The following is a 25,006-nucleotide window of genomic DNA, read 5'->3' on the forward strand; positions in this document are numbered from 1 at the left end:
TTTCGTCTTCAAACATTGCGGTATAGACGACTTGAGGACTTGACGAAGGTTGCCAAATGCTGCCCATCCCAAGCGAATTCTTCGATCGGCTTCCTTCTCGAAGTTGTTCCTACCGACTAACAACTTCGAGAGGTTTCCCCTCGACGTATATCGGTCCCGGCACGACATGCCTATTGAACATGACCTTGGTCTTGTCCAAGTTCATACCGAGACCGACACGCCGGGAAGACTCGCCTAGGCTACGCAGCATTTCGGTGAGTTGTTCCAGCGACTCTGCTATGATGACGATATCGTCGGCAAATCGAAGGTGTGAGATGTACTCGCCGTTTACATTGACTCCATACCTAGTCCAATCCAGCGTTTTGAAAACGTCTTCCAACGCGTTGGTGAACAGTTTCGGGGATATTACATCCCCCTGTCTCACCCCTCTGCGCAGTTGGATCGCCTTCGTCTTACAGTCCTGGATGTGGACAGTCATTGTAGCGGCGTTGTACAGACATCTCAGTACCTCGATATATCTCCAATCGATATGACATCTCTGCAATGAGTCGAGCACTGCCCAGGTTTCGATGGAGTCGAAGGCTTTCTCGTAGTCCACATATGCCATACACAGCGGCTGATTGTACTCTTCGGTCTTCTGCACAATCTGCCGAACAGTATGGATGTGGTCCACGGTGCTGTAGCCTGATCGAAAGCCGGCTTGCTCTGGGGGCTGGAACTCGTCAAGTCGTCTGGCGAGACGGTTCGTGACGACTCTAGAGAACAGCTTATACACGTGACTCAGGAGGGAGATTGGTCTGTAGTTTTTCAAGAGGGTTTTATCACCTTTCTTGAAAAACAGTACCACCTCACTCCCGCTCCACGTTTCCGGGGTCTTGCCATGTTGGATGACGGAATTAAAGAGGCTTGCTAGCTCTTTCAGGACCGGAGTTCCGCCTGCCTTAAGCAACTCTGTTGTGATTCCGTCATCTCCCGGAGCTTTGTTGTTTTTAAGCTGTTCTAGAGCCGCCCTAATCTCTCCTTGGTCAACGACCGGGAGCTCCTCGGAGTAATGGCGCATAAGAGGGGCGCGCTGGTCATCAATACTGATTCCCACGGGTTTATCCGATCTTGAAGAGAACAACTGCCCATAAAACCTCTCTACTTCTCCGATAATCTCAGGCCTAGAGGTAACGACCCCACCATTTTCAGTTTTAAGTTTTGTCAGACGCGGCCTCCCAAACTTGCGAGCGAACACTTTCGATCCCCGATTTTGCTCAATCGCAGCCTTGATGGCACGGGTATTGGAGCGTCGGAGATCGCGTCGCGTCAGCGTTTTTATTGTTCGGTTTAAGGCCTTATCTGACAAAAACGATGGTAGTTCTCGTCGTTTTCTCATGAGCTCGAGTGTCTCAGCAGAGAGTTTTGGTGCGTTGTCTCTTCTCTGTGGCGGAAAACACTTGCGGGATGTGTTTTGCAGTATTTTGACCAGCGTGTCGGTTCTCTCATCAATGCTGCTTATGGTTTCCAACGCGGTGAATTGATTTTGAAGTTCCATTTGGAACTTTTCGGAGCCTTGAGCAGCTTGGAGCATGGTAGGTCGGAGAGTAGACCTCATCATTCTCGATCTTTCGGCTTTTAAGTTGATATTTAGAGTGCCTCGAACCAAGCGGTGATCACTTCCGGTATTAAACCTGTTGATCACTGAAACATCTCTAAATATGTGCCTTTTATTCGAAATGATAAAGTCTATCTCGTTCCTTGTCACGTTATCGGGGCTTCGCCAGGTCCACCTCCTCTGAGGCTTCTTTTGAAAGAAAGAATTCATCAAAAAAAGCCCCTGCGCTTCGAGAAAGTTTACCAGCATTTGCCCCCTGTGATTTCTGCAGCCCAAGCCGTAAGGTCCGACTTTCGATTCACCGCTATCTTGTACTCCCACTTTAGCATTAAAGTCTCCCATAACAACATTGTAGTGGGCCTTCGAGGTGTCGTTGAGGGCCTTTGCGATGTCCTCGTACATCGCTTCGACCACATCATCAGAGTATGTCGAAGTTGGCGCATATACCTGTACGACCTTCAGGGAGTACCTGTCGGAAAGTTTTAGGACAAGGTACGCTACCCGGTTCGACACACTACTGATTTCCACAATGCTGCTAATGAGATCCTTTTTGACTAGAAAACCGACACCACCCTGGGAGAGGTTATCACCTCCGCGGAAGTAGAGTAAGTTACCGGACTCTAGAGTTATCGTGTCCTCCCCCTGTCTTCGGACTTCAGATAACCCCAGTATATGCCAGTTTATATGACTTAACTCTACTTCTAATTCGGCGAGGTGATGGTCCAGCCTCATCGAGCGTCCATTATACGTTGCCATTTTCAGTCGTTTTATACGGTAGCCTGCCGTGAACCGGTGATTCTTAGCACCCCCTGCCCTGCCGATACCGCGACTGCTACCTTGGTCGGGCCTAGCGGGCTTGCCGGTAACTGGGGGCCTTTTTTTTGGGCGCATCTGCCATTAATGGAGGGGTTTGCCCATACTCGCCGCGCTGGGCAGGCGTGTTGGCGAGCGCAGTAGGGGGGGTAAGATGTTTATGGGAGGGACGCTGCTGCCCATCCCCCCTTTTCCCCGTCCCTCAGTCGCCTCTTACGACACCCACGGGATGAGATTGGGGGAGTACTATTCTAAGCCGGTACTCCACGGCAAGCACCTACAACTTTGCAAATAAATAATTTTGAATATTGATAATAATTCAATCCATAGTTTTTATGCAGTTCTCATACCAGGTTGTATCTTTGCGGCGGCAGCGGGTCCGCTTCTTAGTATCGAGTGAACACACACTCCATCACGAGCGCCACCCCCACACGTCAGACCCAGACCTGTGAAGTCGCGCGCCCATAGCTTTACGCGGCGAACACGTGCACGCTGAAAATAAAAAAAATATATCATTTTTTCACAAGATTTTTTTTAATAATAATAATAATAAATAACTTTATTCACCAAAAAGAAACAAAAACAAAAAAATTAATGTACAAAACCATAAAAAAAGAATTAACATTATCATAATTTGGTGAAAAGGTCGTAGTCTCAGCTAGGCTCTTTTCTACGCCTTGTACATATGCTGCCAACACAAACGTTACATTCAGTGCAGTAAAAGGTAAATTTTTTAACATATAATAACATCATTCATTACTTGAGTTGATAGTAATATGTTTAAATATTTAATAAAAGTAATTTTTTTTTTTAAATAAGCGATAAGGCGTATGATTACGTATGTAAAGTATTTGTTTTCGCCCGCGGCTTCTCACGTTTAAGGGGGGATGAGGGGCAGGTTTCAGATATAAAAGCCTATGTACTTTTTTAAGCTTCAAGCTTGCTTCATACCAAATTTGATCAAAACCGGTTCAGTGGTTTAGCCGTTAAAGCGTAACAGATAGACAGAGTTACATTCGCATTTATAATAACAATAGATTATCGAGATAGACTAGACTTAGTGTGATAATAATATATTGCTTACTACATACAGCTAACTTTATTTTAGTTAAGTTATTTTAATATATATATATTGGATTGGTTGGCATGGTTGCTTAGACACTTGCCTTTCACGCCGAAAGTTGTGGATTCGATTCCCAGCAAGGACAGACATTTGCGTGCATGAATCTGTTTGTCCTTAGTCTGTGTTTATTTATCTATATAAGTATGTATTTACAAAAGAAAAGTAGTATATGTAGTATATCAGTTGTCTGGTTTCCATATTACGAGCTCTGCTTAGTTAGGGATCAGATGGCCGTGTATGAATAATGTCTCTGGATATATATTATTTATTTATTATATTACATCATCACGAAATATATTGTCTGTTACAATAAACAACGCATAGAGTATATAAACACATTTATAAATAATAATTACATATGATTATATTAAAGTACAATCAAAGCTTTGTATTAAGAACTAAGCGATTAACATAATTATATAAAAGCAGTAATAATGTGTAAGTATATGTACCGATTTCGTTTAGGTATTATCCATTGTGTGGTAATATCGTTCAATGGCATACATTAGAAAGTTATATTTTTACAATCAGTCAACTGGCTTTAGACCCGGTCTCCGTGTTATATCATATTCCTAAGCTTATTTTAATGCAACTTCGTAGTTATAGTCGAAATAAAAATCTTAATTCTATATAGAAGGGTTACACTTGCTTATTGACTGTCAAAAATCTACCACCAGTTCGGAAATAAACACCTCAGATCTGAAAGGAACCGGCGAAAGAAACTCGGCGGATTTTAGCAGATGATAAATAACGTTCGCAATAAATACCAAAAAAATATTATATCACCAATGAGCCACCAACCTTGTGCCGATACATACACTGGTTAACTCATTCTTTAAACCGGAACGCAACGATACTAAGCATAGCTATTTAGCGGTAGAATATCTGATGAATGGGTAGACCGTCTGGACGGATTTATTTATATTTGAAATATATATTTATAGTATAGGTAAGCGGACGCATGTGGGCCACCAGATGGTAAGTGGTCTCCAACGCCCATGGACATTGGATCTGTAAGAAATTTTAACCATCGCTTACATTGCCAATGCGCCACCAAACTTGGGAACTAAGTTGTTATGTCCCTTGTGCCTGTAATTACACTGGCACACTCACCTTTCAAACCGGAACACAACAATACCAAGTTAAATATTTTGCGGTAGAATATCTGATGAGTGGGTGGTACCTACCCAGGCGAGCTTTCTTAAAGCCCTACCACAAGTATCAAATAGTTTCAATTTTTTTTTTTTTTTTATAGAATAGGAAGGTGGACGAGCATATGGGCCACCTGATGGTAAGTGGTCACCAAACGCCCTTAGACATTGGCATTCTAAGAAATGTCAACCATCGCTTATAGCCAATGCGCCACCAACCTTGGGAACTAAGATTTTATGTCCCTTGTGCCTGTAATTACACTGGCTCACTCACCCTTCAAACCGGAACACAACAATATCAAGTATTGCTGTTTTGCGGTAGAATATCTGATGAGTGGGTGGTACCTACCCAGACGAGCTTGCACAAAGCCCTACCACCAGTAGAGCAATATAATATAAATTCTATAAATACAAATATTACGTAGTTGTTTTGTTATTTTACGTTGTTTTACGATTAAAGCGACTAAGCCATTACAAAATAAAACAAATAATAATACAATCTGCGTTATCGTTTAGTACATTAAAACGTATGGCCTTCAAGATGTAAAAAATAAGGAAGTTATTATAGAGTAATTTTATATAAATAACTAGTGAACTTATCATTCATGGAAGGGTTAACAGCGCAATGGTTTACGGGACGTCTAGCGATGTATGAGTTGCAGGTTCGGTGCTGATCCGTCGGGTTATTATCCTCCCCAGTCCTTTTTTTTGACACTGGAAAAACGCCTTACGCGTTTCCCCCACGGGAAGAGTGGGGGGGGATGTAAGGCTCGCCGCTGTCCAAGGCGGCGAGTGCGCCCCTAACATCGGAATACCCACTAAAAAACCAGCGGTACTCTCTCCGTCTTAACGAGGAGCGCCACGGGACCGCTTTCGCATGCTACCGTGATCCTCCCCACTCCTAACACAAGCTGTACGCTTAATTAATTGATAAAAACGAAGGGTAAATAGTAACAGCCTGTAAATGTCCCACTGCTGGGCTAAGGCCTCCTCTCCCTTTTTGAGGAGAAGGTTTGGAGCTTATTCCACCACGCTGCTCCAATGCGGGTTGATGTGGCAGAATTTCGATGAAATTAGACACGTCCAGGTTTCCTCACGATGTTTTCCTTCACCGAAAAGCACGAGATGAATTATAAACGCAAATTTAAGCACATGAAAATTCAGAGGTGCTTGCCCGGGTTTGAATCCACGTTCATCGGTTAAGATTCACGCGTTCTTACCACTGGGCCATCTCGACTTGTAAATAGGTATATCAGTAATTCCTAAAAATCGTGCAGTGCTAGAATACATATATAATCGTATATATAAAAAAATGAAATATAAGTATATATTTTTTCTTTCTATAATTATAATATTTACAGAGACAGTAGCTAGCATACACTACTCTTAACCGAAGATTACGTGAACGCCTGCGTACCACAAAACACCTCTTCATTTATTTGTACTTAAATGGTATTAATAAATACATTATTATAAAATAGTGTTCAGCGGCAAGGAAAACATCGCGAGGAAACCTACACGTGTCGAATAAATTCCTGCAAAGTGTGAATCCAAACTTTGCTCTGACATATAACCATAAAGAATACTAATATTTTTTTATTCACCGTACAAACGGATTTTATTATGATGAATAATGTGTGCAGATTAATGATTTAATTTGTTTGTTATTAAAATTACCTACGACATGCTTCACGACGCCATCATGACCTCATTCGATAATACCTTCGCTGTTACATCCGCGTCGACTAAGCTTTAAGCCGTTCGTTAATATTTGAATAAAATATATATAATTCATCTCGTGTAAATCTCGTGGTAAGGAAAACGTCGTGAAAGAAACTTTTTTTTTATAATATAGGTAGGCGGACGAGCCTATGGGCCACCTGATGGTAAGTGGTCACCAACACCCATAGACATTGGCATTATAAGAAATGTTATTCATCACTTACATCGTCAATGCACCACCAACCTTGGGAACTAAGATGTTATGTCCCTTGTGTCTGTAATTACACTGGCTCACTCACCCTTCAAACCGGAACACAACAATACCAAGTACTGCTGTTTTACGGTAGAATATATGATGAGTGGGTGGTACCTACCCAAACGAGCTTGAACAAAGCCTTACCATCAGTAAAAAACAATTATGTTCGGATGAAAATCATGCCACATGTGTATCCACTAATCTGCAATTGAGCAGCGTGGTGGAATACCTTACCTTCTCAAACGGAAATAAAGCTTAGCAGTACTTTAAAAAATATTCATCAATAAGGCACATTCTACTGTACAATTATATGTATTGTAATTTAAAAGGTTTTATTAAGGTCGGTGGCGGATGGGCGACGTAAGGAATGATTAATACTTCTTCAATGTCTTCATCGCCAATGTCTATGAGTGGGGGTGATCACTTAACATCAGGTGGCACATTTGTTCGTCCGCCTAAACGAATGATAGCATTTTAATTAAAAAAAAAAACTAAAATCAAAAATGAATGATGAAATCGACAGCCATGTTTACTGCTAGTATTTTATTATCAATATACAACAAATATCAAATTTATATAAAAAATTTTTTTTTTTTTTTCTTTGAAAATTCCATATTTCGCTTACACACTACTACTAGTAATAAAATAAAATATATTTTTAAGTTTTTTACTTATAACCGACGCGCGTTTCACGTGTAGTACATGAAAAAACAACTTCACAGTGTTTATACTTTATAGTTCTCACTACACTACACAAACGACTCATTGATGCCGTAATGGGGTTTTTGGTTCTTGGAAATATTTACGACAGCCTGTGTCCTCGGCTCTATTCGCAGATGAAATAAACAGCTAAGATACCGGCTTCATTATTATCAAACCCTTACAGTTATTGGGATGAAAATAATATAATAAATTGATTTCATAATTAAATAATTGTTTATTATTGAATTAAATATTTCGTAGATAACTATGTGATTAAGTAACTTTTTGTAACTTGACATATTTTTTCTTTATGCTTGTATTGCTTATGTATTGTAATTTAAAAGGTTTTATTAATGTGTGCTTTTTCTCTTTTAATGTGTGTTTATTATGATACTTACCATTAGGAAACTTCATTTGTTTATATATTTGTTGTATTCATTTAAGTAATTATGTTAGTATACTGTTTATTTCCTGATATACATAAAAAGAAATAATTGTAATATTTATTTAATGTTTGCTAAGTTTGCCTTCGCGCTGGCATTTAAGTTTCGATAATAGTTTATCTATGCTAATTTATATATAATTTTAAAAATTTAGAAATGACTTAAATAAATGATTTGATTTTTTATAAAAAAATATTTAGTAAAAAAAGTAATATAAAATTTGTGAATGTTTGCTAAGTTTGCCTTCGCGCTGGCATTTAAGTTTCGATAATAGTTTATCTGTGCTAATTTATATATAATTTTAAAAATTTAGAAATGACTTAAAAAAAATGATTTGATTTTTTATAAAAAAATATTTAGTAAAAAAATTAATATAACATTTGTGAAGGAATGGACGAATGGAATAATAAAAAATGTTAAAAAATATCTCGTGATTAATGGACGACCCCTTAATTGAAATGATATCTATTTGGTTGTGTGTGTTGTTAATTAATCATTAGTAAAATTATCAATTTTGTATAATATTAATATACATATATCTATTTATGCATCATATGATATACGAGGAAATGAATAAAATATTTTTTTATTCCTTCAACATTTGAAATGTTCGTAAAATGTGATGTAATATACTTTTTTATTCAATCATTTCCTCAATGTAATAATAATAATAATGTTCTCCAGACCGATTTCGGCCACGGCGGCCAATCTCAAGAGAGATTAACCAACTACGCAGGAGATATTATAGTGCACAAGTGTGTGCGCAAACACAGGTGCACCCTCTATTCCCTAACTCTCATAATCCGATGGAACGGCAATCCGACACGACTGAAAAGAGTTCTGGCGCTACCAGCCACCACCACCAAACCAACCAACCAACAGCTTTATGTGCTTTCCGAGGCACGGGAGTGTACACACATCCAACTTCCACACTCCGGACTTTTACTAAGAATTTTCTGAAAAGAAAACCCAATAACTCTTTTATTGGCCCGACCTCGGAATTGAACCCACGACCTCCGGGTCTGCGGCTTTACATCAAGCCGCTAGACCAACGAAGCAGTCAATGTAATGACGATATTAACAATAATAATGATAAAAATGTTTCACTCACAAATATTTTAAATTCAAATATCTAATTAATTATTATTGTATTGAATATAATTTTGCATCTTAGATTGCTAATTCAGTTCATGTTTTTGTAAAATTTTCAACCTGGCTAAAACGACTAAATATATATGTATATAGTATTATATATGTATCAAAGATTGAATAACTTAATTGATATTACGTTGTGTCGGCATCTACGTTCGTTGAAAAATTGATTAAAACTACAATAAATATGTAAAATAAAAGTATAAATTTCAATCGGAATAGATAACAAAAAATGTGTAACGTTTTATATATTTATTGTATAACTTTCGGCGAATATTTGCTTTGAATTCGTATAAATTTTGAATACACAAATATATAAAACCTTCTTTATTATATTTAACGGTAAAATTTACAGTTTATTTTCAGTATCTATTCTAGATATATCACTCAAATAATTACATTTAAATAATCCAAATAAAAAAATAATTGAATTCTTTTATATATTTCACGTTTTCAAAAAATATACAAATAAATTAAATTAAAATACCTGTATGTGATAGCAAAATATCTTTTTTTTTATTTAAGTCAATATTGCCATATGTTTCCGAAAAAAAAGATGTGTAAGTAAGCAAAACCGATAAAGCTAAATTTTTTATGAATTTCGGTCTGTTAGTTCGGGAACCTTCAAAGCGGGTAATCTTTACAAGTTTAAATTACATTGGATTATTCTAAGTAGAAGTTCAAGGTACCGTTCATTTTTAACAACAACGGAATCTATCAAAAGTCATAACGAATTAATGTTTACGTACAAATTTGTTTCCTACTATTTTATGTAGTAATATGATAAAAAAACATTGTTTTGTTAGTAAACTACTTAAGAAATAAGTAACAAGTTAAGTCTCGTAGTTAGTAACTATTTTTTTTGGTAACATTGGTGGCGTAAGTAATATTAACCATTCCGTACATCGCCAATGCGCGACAAATCTCGGAAACATCCTGCTAAGCGGAACACGACAATACTGAGTATTCTAATGCATAGCATATGAGATTAGTAGGTGGTACATACCCAGACGGGCTTGCACAAAGACTATCACCAAGTAACTATTGATCGGAATAACCGAAATAATTGAAGTGTGAACAATTTTTGGAAGACAGCAAATTGGCTAATTACAGTAACAGCCTGTTAATGTCCCACTGCTGGGCTAAGGCCTCCTCTCCCTTTTTTGAGGAGAAGGTTTGGAGCTTATTCCACCACGCTGCTCCAATGCGGGTTGGTGGAATACACATGTGGCAGAATTTCGATGAAATTAGACACATGCAGGTTTCCTCACGATGTTTTCCTTCACCGAAAAGCACGAGATGAATTATAACAGATATTAAGCACATGAAAATTCAGAGGTGCTTGCCCGGGTTTGAACCCACGTTCATCGGTTAAGATTCACGCGTTCTTACCACTGGGCCATCTCGACTTCTTGGCTAATTAGTGAATCAAAACTTTTGGCTCACCTCGTTTTCTTACCTATCAGTCTTACACTCAGACTTCAGACATTCAGACAGGTTGTTCCTGTCCTATACATTTGTAAAAGGAAGAGGAATCATTGTTATTACAAAACGTGGCGTATTAAGTCTGAATGGTGACCATTTGGCAGCTGTCCCATCGTTACTATTCATTAAACATCAATTTAACAGGGCTACTAGCTTTATTGTTGCATATACCGTAACCGTAACAGCCTGTGAATGTCCCACTGCTGGGCTAAAGGCCTCCTCTCCTCTTTTTGAGGAGAAGGTTTAGAGCTTATTCCACCACGCTGCTCCAATGTGGGTTGGTAGAATTCACATGTGGCGGAATTTCAGTAAAATTAGACACATGCAGGTTTCCTCACGATGTTTTCCTTCACCGTAAAGCACGAGATGAATTATAATCACAAATTAAGCACATGAAAATTCAGTGGTGCTTGCCCGGGTTTGAACCCACGATCATCGGTTAAGATTCACGCGTTCTTACCGCTAGGCCATCTCGGCTTTATATTGTTGCATATATTACTTCGATTGTCCAGTGCCATGCTCTAGTAACTTGGGGATGAGCCAATAAATACTCATTTATAGGATTTTCCGTAGAAAAATTCGTGTTTTCCAGTTGTCGAATGGTTGTCGTCTGAATTATTTTCAATTGTATCGAATTTGCAGTTCCATCATTAGGAATGATTGAATAGAGAGTGCATCTGTGTATACTAGTAGTCGAAATTCAGCCCAAACCAATACGCTACAAAAAAAGCTTACTAAACCGTTTTGTATTTTATAAATATATATTATAAGATTGCCAACCCTACACGCCTTCCATTTTAATGTAGAATCATGTGTTTTACATTCACTTGCGTATTGGCATTTCACAATATCCCGGCATAATTTCATCGCAACTAGATATGCGCTGCAAAAACAGCTAACGTAATTCCGATCACATGCCAACGCAACGCGTAGCGAATTGATCTCGGCTCGACGCGATGGAATCCGAGGGTAATATGACATTGACGTGTGACAGGCGGAATATTACAGAACTATTATAAATAGCTTATTCACTTTCTTCTAAGGTTGCAATAATACTAAATTATCGTTGTAATAAAATTTAATAACATCTAAGTACGCCGTAGAGATTCGCTTTAAAAGGACCTTTGTGTATACGCGTATGTATGCATTAATGTTTCTTTCGCGATGATGAGGAAGAAATCTTATTGAAAATCAATAACATTGATAAGTAATTATAATAATATCCTGGGATATTTTTCACACACGGCCATCTGATCCCAAATTAAGCTTGTACAGAGCTTGTACTATGAAAACCAGACAATTGATATACTACATATACTATTTTTCTTTTGTAAATACATACTTATATAGATAATTACATACTCAGGACAAACAGACAAGTTCATGCACACAAATATCTGTCCTGGGTGGGAATCGAACCCACAACCTTCGGCGTGAAAGGCAAGCATCCACCAACCACGCCAACCGGCTCGTCTGAGATTAGTAACTTTTCTATAAATAATATGAGTCAAATGGGACGCTGGTAGACGGCAAACCAAAGAAGATATATATTTTTATTTTGTTTGTTTTGTATAATCTATTTAGATTGTATTTGTAATCGTAAAGAGCTAACCTTGCATTTATACACATTTAGAATAAACCTTTTTTGAAGTTGACAACCCTAAATCAATATATATAAATTATGTAACAAGAGTATAACCATAATAAACCGTTATGAAATAATAACGGTTTTTATAAAAAAATTCTTATAAAAAAGATATGTTAACAGTACATATTTTTAATCGCGGGAAAGTTGTTTTTTTTTTCTCTTGAAAAAGGCAAAGGTATTGCACCATACAACTTTATCTGCTATTTTTAAATATAAATAATAACTCTTGTTACTAAAATAGTAAATTTTAAAACATCTGGAGTTCTCTTTCTTACCTGTAAATACGAGTCGTCTTTACATTGCTCTGGTTTTGTAAATTCAGCGTGTAAAGCATGCGTCTTGCCACCGAGAGGAAGGGTTGGAGCTTCGTGCTGCCAATTCTTTTCCTCTTGTCTGAATCCAGGGTTATCGAAGGCGAACTCATCCTTGACTGACTCAGGGTCTGTTGTGAAGACTAGATGCTTGCCTGTTGACAAAAAATTAGAATTATTTGTCTTGTTATGAAATTAAATGTTTCCTAAATTAAGATTAAAACTTTGTTGATTTATATCGTAATGTATATAAAAAGATCTATTTATAATCTTTGTGTTTTAACTTCCGCGTTTAATTTGTACTTAATACTTTTTAATTCTGTAAAATAACTTTAAAAGTTAAAGATCTTGCTTAAATAAAGGAATTTGATTTTGATTTTCTTTTACAATAAAATCTAACTACTGTATTCCATTTTGTAAGAATTTTTATAATAAACAAACTCCAGGACGCCATTTTGAATTATTTATGTCATCATAATCATTATAATATAACAATTAAATCTTTCTTTACAATAAATTGAATTATTATACATGGTAACATTAAAAAGCACTCATTATATTGCGTTAAACATATTATAACTTGACGTAAACATTATGAAGCCGAGATGGCCTAGTGGTGAGAACGCGTGATTCTTAATCGATGATCGTGGGTTCAAATCCGGGCAAGCACCACTGAATTTTAATGTGCTTAATTTGTGTTTATAATTAATCTCGTGCTTGACGGTGAAGAAAAACATCGTGAGGAAACCTGCATGTGTCTAATTTCATTTAAATTCTGCCATATGTGTATTCTACCAATCCGCATTGGAGCAGCGTGGTGGAATAAGCTTCAAACCTTCTCCACAAAAGGGAGAGGAGGCCTTTGCCCAGCAGTGGGACATTAACAGGCTGTTACTGTTACTGTATATTATAACTTATTCTAAAAATTTGAATTCAACGTTTCATAATAACGTTTTTGACACGACGTATCACTTACATCGAAAGTATTGAATGGCACGCTCATTAATTATTTTTTTACAACTAATAATTTGCGTAAAGTTAAATTAAATCCAAAACGAATTTGTGTCAGAAATTGATAAATATCTTTAGCAAAAAAAGTCGTGAAACGAAACGTGAAACACTCGTTACGTAATGTACATATGAGTGCATATAAAAACGTTATCTAACGAATTATATTTGGTTAGCTGCGTTAGAAATCGAAGGTAATTTCCTTCGCAGCACGACAGCCGGCTTTAGGTGTGATCGTCCACTGTGTTACTTATTCATCGAATACTAATATATGAAGCTGAAGCGTTTATTTATTTTCCCAGGATGTTGCGTTATGTCCGATATTAATGATTATTGAGTAAGATTCGAGTCAAGATGACCCAGTGATAAGAACGCGTTAATCTTAACCGATGAACGTGGGCTCAAACCCGGGCAAGCACCACTGAGTTTTCATGTGCTTCATTTCAGAAAAACATCGTAAGGAAACCTGCATGTGTCCAATTTCATCGAAATTCTGCCACATTTGTATTAAACCAACCCGCATTGGAGCAGCGTGGTGGAATAAGCTCTAAACCTTCTCCTCAAAAAGGGAGAGGAGGCCTTAGCCCAGCAGTGGGACATTTACAGAATGTTACTGTACTGTACTGAGTAAGATTCGCATTGATGAATAGAAAAGATTATCTTATATTATTATTATTTTTTTTTATATATTTAAAATATTATATTACAAAAGAATGACTGACTGACATATTAACGGGCAGCCCTAACTATTGGAGCTCGCACTATAAAAAAATTACATATCGTTTTTTTTTCAAAGTTGGTTAGTGAAGGAAGATTCTTTGAAAATTCATCTCTTTTTTATCTCTTATTTATGGTTTATTTCGATCGCTGAACGACCGCTAGATACTGGAAATCCAGTCTTGACATAAGCAGTTAAAAGTCTGATCTAACATTCTATGGATTTTATCTGCATGAGATATGCATATTGCATCGCGTAGCATATCCGGTAATGAATTAGCCTTAAACGGCGATAGTTAAGAGAAAGCTGATCAATAGCTTAACGATACACCGGTAATTAAGAAAAAAAAAACAGCAAATATTTATATAGTTAACTCAGTAGTTAAAATTTAGAAAGTTCGAATGTTTTTAATTGAGTTTTATTACATTTAGTTTGCTTGCTTTTTTCAGCGGTTTCGCGTCAAATTTTTACATTTATTATATACTAGTTTCTAGTATAAGAGGGGAAAGGGGAAGTATTAGGTATTATATATCCATTTATGTACCCTTGACAACGTGAATGCAAAATTTCACGATGATCAGTTAAGTAGTTAAGAAGTGAAAGCGTAACAAACAAACAAGCTCATATTCGCATTTTTAATGTCACTAAAGGTAGTGATGAATTCGTTTGTATTTTGTTTTAATGAAATAAATCTTAACTGATATGTGCGTGTATGCTTGTTTTTTCAATAAAGAATATAGCCGTATCCCTTATTTTTAAGGAATAACTAATATTTATATTCACCCCTCTAATTAAGCGGATAGCTTGTGTTAGGAGTGGGGACGACAATAGCCCGAGAGGCCGGGATAGCACCCACGATGGACTTTACATCGATATGCGACACGTAAAGCATTGCTATATTAGCCAGACCAGCCAAAAATACTATACTATTGCTCTAACCGCTTCGGATTGAGCCTCAAATGTCAAGTTCGAGTCTTTACTGCATGTATTTATATTGTTTTAAATGACTTCGTTTGACAATGAAAGACGATGATGAAATGACAATGACTTAGAAATATGAAATGAAAAACAAACCTCATTTCTAGCAAGTTTCTCGAACACTATTAATTTAATTTCGATCAATTATTTATTACTTAATATTATTTATTTAAGTCAATTCACAGACAGTTATCGCAACATAAGGCCTAGTTTTCACTCAGTGAAAAGATTAAGCCTCATTCACACGTATTGTGCTCGTTGCTATTAACAAAGCGAACTTGTAAAGATTGCGTTCATGTTATGAAGTTATTTTGTAATTATATGGAATGTGAAATTAAAAATATCATCGTTCTGACGATTGAAGTAAAATTTTGTAAAAATACATATACCAACATTACAGATTTAATGAAATATTCTACACGTGATGACGTAACGGCAAAACTGACAGATTTTCGGAGCCAATGGGGACGTCGTAGTCAAATGAAAACTTATTTTTTTTTATAGAATAATAAGGTGGACGAGCATATGGGCCACCTGATGGTAAGTGGTCACCAAACGCCCTTAGACATTGGCATTGTAAGAAATGTCAACCATCGCTTATAGCCAATGCGCCACCAACCTTGGGAACTAAGATTTTATGTCCCTTGTGCCTGTAATTACACTGGCTCACTCACCCTTCAAACCGGAACACAACAATATCAAGTATTATATTTATATTTGTGTACGAATATTTTTGTATTATATAACGTTGTTTACACCTGTAATGATTTATTCACCTAGATTTAATACCCTGTATCTAATGCTAAGAGAATGTGTTAGTGATAAGTCGATGGTGTAACTATTTCCAATAAATAAATAAATAAATAAATAAATAAATAAATAAATAAATAACATTAAAATAACGTTAATCCAATTCATAAACTAGAATGAGGAGGGGTGTCTGGTTGAGTTGGTCGATAAATGTAAGGTGTATGCGAATTTTTTTGATGATTGATTTGTTAAGACGTGAAAGCTCAACTAACAAACTAACATTGCCATTTATAATATGAGTAACGAATTTAGATCAAGGGCACGAACAACACACAAGAAAAGGCTATACTACCTCCTTAGACATAACATACATAGAACACTAAATGCTTAAAATAAAAAAAAGAAAGAAAACTTACGAAGGTTAACAAGAAGAAAAACAAGTGTCGTGAAAGTGGCCCACTTGCATTAGATCTCTATTGAAAGCAACAGTCGGTGTAGGCAGGGAGGTGATGTTGAAATAACACACGTCATTTGATACGTTGTTATTTTTGCTTTTAAGCTATCTCCACGATTGAAATTTACGATCGTGGATATAAATATAGAAATTATAATATAGTAATGTTATTATGATTAGTAATAGTGTTAAAAACCTTTCAATCATAAGTAAACTTACTGTATCACTCGTTTCTTTATTAATGTTTAGAATAATAAGCATTTACACACATACTTCCTCAATTCACTTTTATCGTACTGCTTAAAAATAACTTACATCAAACATATTATATATAAACTAAACGCTTATTTAGTGACACTCAATCGAAACTAAAAATAATATTATCAATCAATACAAATTAAATTCAAATTTGAACGATCATCCCCTGGACTATTCCAAACGTGAGAATTAACTCGCCACACTGTCATTAGCAAGCAAAACGTTTAGAAAACTATCTCTATTACGACATTATCGACTCAAGATTATTTATAATTAATACTTCATTTGCTTACCTACACTTGCATAGAAAATTACCACGCTTGCAATAATTTTATTTGTATTACATTCATAATGTATGTGTTATGTAGTTATTAGTATATATGTGTAGTAGGAATCTTTACGGTGAAGGAAAACATCGTGAGGAAACCTGCATGTGTCTAATTTCACTGAAGTTCTGCCACATGTGAATTCTACCAACCCGCATTGGAGCAGCGTGGTGGAATAAGCTCTAAACCTTCTCCTCAAAAAGAGGAGAGGAGGCCTTTAGCCCAGCAGTGGGACATTCACAGGCTGTTACGGTTACGGTTACGGTTACGGTATGTGTAGTAGTGTGTGTGTGTAGGCGAGATGGCGTAGTGGTTAGAAAACGTGAATCTTACTCGATGATTGCAGGTTTAAACCAAGCGAGACTAGAGTTTTCATGTTCATAGTGGAATATGCTCTGTGTCTTCTCAAAGTATATAGCTTTAGTCCAGCAGTGGGACTTTTACAGGCTGTTTACATATGCGTAAATGAACGCGCCAAGATTAGAAGATTAATATTTATCTTGCAAAACTCCAACTGAAGCGAACGAGTTTGTATGGTTAAAGCGTTAAATATAAATATAAATACAGCAAGTGTTTAGCCTTTGTGCTAATTCTAAATTGTTTTTTTTTTAATATTTTAATTTAATATAATATATTATAAAACCGTAAATTATGTGTTGTTTTATGAATTATTATAGAAGAATATTAAAACTTTCATATTAAATGTCTCCTCTTTTTTGAGGAAGCTGCTTGGATTTTCCTTCAAGCGTCTCCAATGCGTTCAACACGTGACAGACACGTTCATTAAATAAATAACATAACACAGCAAATGGGAAAACAGCTTTTTAGGTCTCAATAATAATAACGGTAGTATGTTAAACGGGTTAGCAAGTCGATCGTTATTTGTGTTGTGTTGTGTTGATCAACCAAAACTCATCAACTTCTAATCAGAACACATTGGTAAATTGTCAATACTTCATGGTACATAATTCGATGAGACGAAACTCTATTTAGTAGGAATTGAATTTGATTTTATTTAAAGAGCAGGTACTGGCAATTATTTATTTTAGGAATTACTAGTACAGCTTAATTTTCATGTGCTTAATTTGTGATTATAATTCATCTCGTGCTTGACGGTGAAGGAAAACATCGTGAGGAAACCTGCATGTGTCTAATTTCATTGAAATTCTGCCACATGTGTATTCTACCAACCCGCATTAGAGCAGCGTGGTGGAATAAGCTCTAAACCTTCTCCTCAAAAAGGGAGAGGAGGCCTTAGCCCAGCAGTGGGACATTAACAGGCTGTTACTGTTACTGTAATACAGCTTAGTTAATGGGTTTCCAACTAGATCCTTATTTGTGTTTCAGCCAAAAAACATCAAATCTGCTTATTAGAACACAGCGGTGAAACGTCATCAATTCTAGATGATACATAATTCAATGAGACGAAGCTCTATTACAGTAGGAATTAAAGCATTTTTTAAAAAAGTGTTACCAATGTTTTTTTATGAATTACTAATAAACTACTATATACATACATATAATACTAATTGAGTTGGGACGACAATAGCCTTAATCAGGATCGATCCTGCGGCTTCATACACTTATGCTGCTGTTATGCTGAGTTTCTTACAGATTCTAGTGGATCTAAGTAAGAACCGGTGGTGTCTTTTAATCTATTTTAATCTTGTACAATGATGATTCAAAAGTGCATGAAAGAGCTTACCCTAATGAAGTATATTTGGATTAATTGAATGAAGTCAATCGTGTGTCCGTATATCACAATAATGACATCGCATTGCGTTTACAATATAAGTTGCAATGTTTCTTTAAATGTCTGACTAATTTGCAAATAAATGAAGCGGCCATTTTGAATTGTCATATTCAATTTCGTTGTTAAGGAGGTTATTATTTTTTCATTTATTTAAAAATTTATTTATTTATTTATAATAACAAAATATTAATATTTATTTTTATTTTGGCACCCGTCAGCTATGTCAGGCTGGTTGGCTGCTATATAACGTATATGTGTAACGTTTGAGTGTAAATTTTTCTTTTAGCTGTGGTATGGGCGCGTTTATAGTTTTAAGGTCGACCGAATGACGTGACGGTATAACGCTGCCGGTCATCTTGTGTTTGCGTTGCGCGTTTACTTTATACAGTGCACCCTCAATATAACGAAATTCAAGGGAATTAAAAAATATTCATTATACCAAGTAATGTGTTACAATGAGGTTTGTTGTATAGACGTTAGGTTGGAATATGATTTGTTTTAATAAGTTAAAAAAGTTGTTTGTTAACCTCAACATTATGTAGATGCTTGTCCTGTTAAAGCGAACAATTTCTTGTGTCTGAACCTGTTGAGACATGAATTACTTTTGTAGAATTAAGTATAATTGATAGGATACGTTATGTGAAATATAGATTGAAAATTATCATTAAATAGGGGTCAAAAATACTTTCTATCTGTATTGCGTAATGATTAAAAATTAATTATCAAAAGGTTTTTGATAAATGTGTTCATAATGTAAAGTTTCTGGGGAATTATGAAAAATTCGTTAAATCGAGAAATTTGTTATGTTGAGGCTCTTTATATTAAGGTTACACTGTACATAGTTGCTATATATATTATTATAATAAGAAAAAGGCTAAAGCTTTAATATATATATAAATTTGTAATACAAAGGTGTACATTTTCAAAAAAAAAGTGTTTATTATATTATACTCTATATTTATTTATCGCTTCTCTTTAAATAAAAATCTTAAATAATCATTAGATTAGATGACCTCAATTCAAAGATTCGGAAAATTATAAGTAATTACTTGTTTACAAGTAGTTTTTTACTGGTGTTTTTTACTAGTTTTTTACTGGTGGTAGGGCTTTGTGCAAGCTCGTCTGGGTAGGTACCACCCACTCATCAGATATTCTACCGCAAAACAGCAGTACTTGATATTGTTGTGTTCCGGTTTGAAGGGTGAGTGAGCCAGTGTAATTACAGGCACAAGGGACATAAAATCTTAGTTCCCAAGATTGGTGGCGCATTGGCTATAAGTGATGGTTGACATTTCTTAGAATGCCAATGTCTAAGGGCGTTTGGTGACCACTTACCATCAGGTGGCCCATATGCTCGTCCACCTTCCTATTCTATAAAAAAAAAAAAAGTTATTACTCAAATCAAGGTAAGAAGACTTGTTACACATATATAAATATTAGTATATAAAATTCCCTTCTTTTGATTCTTCAGTTAATATCTCATTAACACATACAAGTATGGTAACATGAAAATATCCCCATCGAGCGCGACGAATTAAAATATTATGGTGATATTCTAAAATACATATAATACAATAGCCACTGGGTCATTGAGACCCTGGCCCTTTGGGCCAAAAAGGACAGACACGTCGGATAAATCTGACGGTGAGGAGAAGCCCGGGTAGAGGGGCAACCCCGAGGCTCGTACCTTGACTGGCCTAGGCCAGTCAGAAGGACCGAACTCTCTCTTCTAAAATACTTGATGGGGCTTTGTGCAAACCTGCCAGGAAAAATACCACTTACTGATCAGATATTCTATCGGCAAATAGCAATATCTAGTATTGTTATGGTATTGTATTTTGTGGTATTATATTTTGTTGTATTCACTTACCCTTCAGGGTGAGTGAATACAGTGTAACTACATCAACTACAGGCATAAGGGACATAACATCTTAGTTAGCGAGGTTGATGGGGCATTGGTGTCACGTCTATCGGCGGTGGTGACTACTTTTCATCAAGCGGCCCTTTTGTTCGTCCGCCTTTGTAAATTATATACGTACATATATATAAAAAAATACTTTGTCTATACATTTATTTGTCAATGATACATAAACAATTAATTATAACATACAAGAGATAGTATTTTAGTATTATATTATGTACGATAATTAAAATACATATAATGAATATGTGATACTTAAATAATATATATATCCTACCCTTAAAACCGATTTCGTCAACTGACACGACTTACGAGTCAACGGCCGCGTAGGCGTTAAAACCGTATGAACAGCTTAAAAATGAATTTAACTAAACATACAAAGATATTGGGAATCATAATATAAGAATAATTTATTACCGCGACAGATTATATAAAGTTAATTCTAGAACAAAATATAACCAAAGAGTTCGGATCTAAACTGCCAGTATTATTTAATAAGCGGTTAAAAATTAAAAAATTACGTTCCGTGTAATTGTTTAAACAATTATAAGGTTAATATGTAAATTAAACGTTCTAATTATGAATACACAAGTGAAAATTTTTAAAACATTATTGGCAGTGTTCCTGTGTTTAGCGAGCATACAGTTGTAATCGCAATTGTTCAAAATGATTGTAACACAGATAATATCGGAATAATTAAACTAACGGAACACAAAACTATTTTTTTTTAAATATTATAATTGGAAAAACAAGCAAATGAGTCAGCCAGTGCCTGCGAGTAAACATCACCGCCTATCGACGTCGACACTTTGAGCGATGTTAAGTATAATTTTTTTATAGAATATGAAGGCGGACGAGCATATGGACCACCTGATGGTAAGTGGTCACCAACGCCCATAGACATTGGCACTGTAAGGAATGTTAACTTTCGCTTACATCGCCAATGCGCCACCAACCTTGAGAACTAAGATGTTATGTCCCTTGTGCCTGTAATTGCACTGGCTCACTCACCCTTTAAACCGGAACACAACAATACCAAGTACTGCAGTTTTGCGGTAGAATATCTGATGAGTGGGTGGTACCTACTCAGACGAGCTTGCACAAAGCTCTACCACCAGTAGTAAGTATATATTCCTTACACTGACAATACACCATAGGATGTTGACCTACGTCCCTAGTTCCCGAAGATCATTCACAGTTCAAACAGGAACATCGTAACACAAAGTATTGCTGTTTGCCAGTAGAATAACACGACGCGGACGATACTCATCTAACCAGAAAGCGATGAACCTTTAAAAATTTATTTTATTTATTTACTAATTAAAAAATAAAACAATAATAACAGAAATCTGTTATACAATAGAGACATAGTGTTAATATTTACAACAAAATACATTTTTATTTTATATTAATAAGAATGTGTTAAGCGTATATGACACTTTTTTTTTCAAATGTTAAATTATAGCATTAACAACAACCTGTATAATTCTTAACGTTTAACGTTTATAAATAGGATTACCAGAGAATAATACAATACATATTCAAGTTACGGTTAATGAGATTAGCAATACTATTGATTGCTGTGTCGTTTTCAAGAGTATCGACGGAGACAATCGTTTATATTTAACAAATTCGTTTAATTTTTTAATATGGCAAACAAATTAAAAAAAAAATGAAATTTGTTTGTTTTTATTCTGTTTAAATGAATCTTTAGCTTAAATATATAAAAATAATTTAAACAATAATAATTTTTTTTCTTTAATTTACAATATTTATTTTAATTATAAAACCAAGTTGGCTGTAGCCTGTACCGAGTGTATACTTTTTTTTCTGTACGAGTAATTCTGAGATAATGAACATCTTCCAAACTTTTTTTTATGTTTAAGGTTTACATAAACGAATTATTTTGAAATACAAATAATGACAGTTGATTATTAACTCCGGTCAACAAAAGCACTTGAGAGGCTTTCGCTTTGACTTTTAACTTTTAATCTATAGATTCAAATTTACATTATAATACTATGCACTAATTAATATTTATATCAAAATTCAGTCATTTATTTTGTTATTTATGTTAAAGATGTTTTTTTTTGTTTTTCGTCAATTAGAGATTTTTTTATTTTGAATTTTCAGTTAGCCTGTAATTGTTATATATTTTGTTACAAAAAAATTATCCATGCAGTTTTTATTAATATTTATAAAATAAAATAAAAGTAATATTCACCATAAAAGAAATCCGACTGCAAAATAATATTTTTTACAATGTCAGAGACATGTTAATATTATAACAATTAAATGTAATAATTACTAACGTCCTCAATTATCTTATTATTATTTTAATGATGAAATTAAGTAATTATTAAGGATGGCATGAAGGCTGTTTATTCCGGGTAACAATAATTCAAGTATTTCGAAATTGTTTGATTTATTTTATACTTATTAATCTATTTATTTAATCAAGTAAAGTAATTTTATAATTTATATAAAAAAAACCTTTTTTTCATTTTAGTATAACTAATTTAATGAGAATAATGGAAAAAATAACAAGAGATTGATTACTAAGAGTAACATTATAAAATATTAGTGTAAACGGGGGTTGGGGGTGATTTGAGGCTAACGCCTTCAGGTACATACTACTTCATCATTTTCAAATGTATGCAAAATTTTACGATAATTGCTTATGTATTTAGTAGTACAGCCGCGTAAAGATTTATACATAAATAAAACTGAAGCTTTATCTCTTTTTTTTTTTAGTTTAAAATTGGCAGTGTTTCTCTACATAAAGTCCGTTCAGGTCAATTTGGTGTAGCGTTTCGTTATTACATAACTATTACAATTTTAACGAGTTTGCAATCCGTATTCACACCATGAAATTATATAATTTTCGTCAAGAAATGTCATAATGACTTTCAAGTCTTTCGTGGTTACAAAGGCCTTATGCTTTTCCAATACAATCCAATCCGTATTGAGGGCGATGACTACAATACGGGCCCATTAAGTTGCCTTATACACCAAACTTCCCCATCGTTTGGCCTAGTTGTGTCCGAGGTGTGTCAAAACCAACCTATATACATAATTAGGATTTTACAAGTACCTTCTATGTATCTAATACCATCTAATATTCAAATGGATTCTAATTTTGTCAGTTACAAAAAACAGCATGTTCTATTTTTAAAATAAGTGACTTTTTATTTTAATTGAATTAAATATTTTAAAACTGATAACATTTAAACGGTATAGTTATTAATCGTTCTTTTTTTAAAGTGCGTTTTTTTATTGGCAGTAATTATGGTAAGGCAACGAAACTTGGTTTATTTTTAATCTGCAATGCGCGGTGTTAACCAACTAAGCAGTTTAGTAAGATTTGTGCTCATTCAGCTATCATAACCGGTTGTATTGCATATCTCACGGTCGTCGCCATCTTGTTTGACAAGGAATGCAGATAATACTCATGAAAATAATTTATTATATGTTGACCTTCACCCGTTGCAAAATGACAATGATTTAAAGTATTATACCGTATGATCTCGAATCCATTTCTTATTATTTTGCATCTGTGACAACTGTTTTAAGATATAGATTAAATAACAAAATTGATAATTACACTTAATAATGATTAAAAAGTCATTGAATTTAAATTCTAGGAAATAAAAAAAGTAATATTTAGAAACGAAATATAAAAAATTTATTAAGAATTAAAGGAACTTCACACTTGCACTTCGCACACACCTTTAACACTTAACACATGTGTGTTGCTCATTTTTCTACTTAGTTTCCTTTATTTGTGTAATGCCCGGTGATAGTTCGTTAAGGAGGACGACCGCAGCCTCTATAACTGGACATTCTTGACATTAAACAGTTATTTAGCCGTTGTATTTACGAGTAAGTGTAATATCATGTTTACGACAAACCGCCGTTGCATTATATGGGAAATGTCGCGATTTAAAATAATTCTTATATATATTTGAATGAAGTCAGTGTGTATGTGTCTTATAATTGCAAGATTGATTTTATAATATATATATATATATATATATATATATATATATATATATATAACAAACAGTATATATATATATATATATATATACTGTTTGTTCAATTATTCCTTAATGTAATTATATTTATTTATACACACTTTTTATTATTTATTAGTTGTAACAATATTTTTAACTTTCTTCTTTCAGTTTAAATCTCGAGTTGAATATTTATAAAATGATAGCGTTTTATTGTTTTTAAATTTCAACTTTTATATTTTGAGCCGGTTGGCGTGGTTGGTAGATACTTGCCTTTCACGCCGATGGTTGTGGGTTCGATTCCCACCCAGGACAGACATTTGTGTGCATGAACATGTCTGTTTGTCCTTAGTCTGGGTGTAATTATCTATATAAGTATTTATTTATATAAGAAAAATAGTATATATATTATATCAGTTGT

At 34.8% G+C, this 25,006-nt stretch overlaps 1 protein-coding gene across 1 annotated transcript in view; it reads right to left on the reverse strand.

Moving 5' to 3' along the window:
- LOC126778420 (serine-rich adhesin for platelets-like) overlaps nt 1-25,006 on the reverse strand; it is a 69,712-nt gene that overhangs the window by 9,270 nt on the left and 35,436 nt on the right. Inside the window, exons 2-3 of the mRNA XM_050501924.1 lie at nt 12,368-12,558; nt 2,761-2,902 (exon numbers count right to left, since the gene is read on the reverse strand). Coding sequence (XP_050357881.1) covers nt 2,761-2,902; nt 12,368-12,558 — 333 coding nt within the window. The remainder of the gene's footprint in view (nt 1-2,760; nt 2,903-12,367; nt 12,559-25,006) is intronic.

Source organism: Nymphalis io, chromosome 26 (assembly GCF_905147045.1).
Source record: "Nymphalis io chromosome 26, ilAglIoxx1.1, whole genome shotgun sequence".
Classification (NCBI taxonomy): domain Eukaryota; kingdom Metazoa; phylum Arthropoda; class Insecta; order Lepidoptera; family Nymphalidae; genus Nymphalis; species Nymphalis io.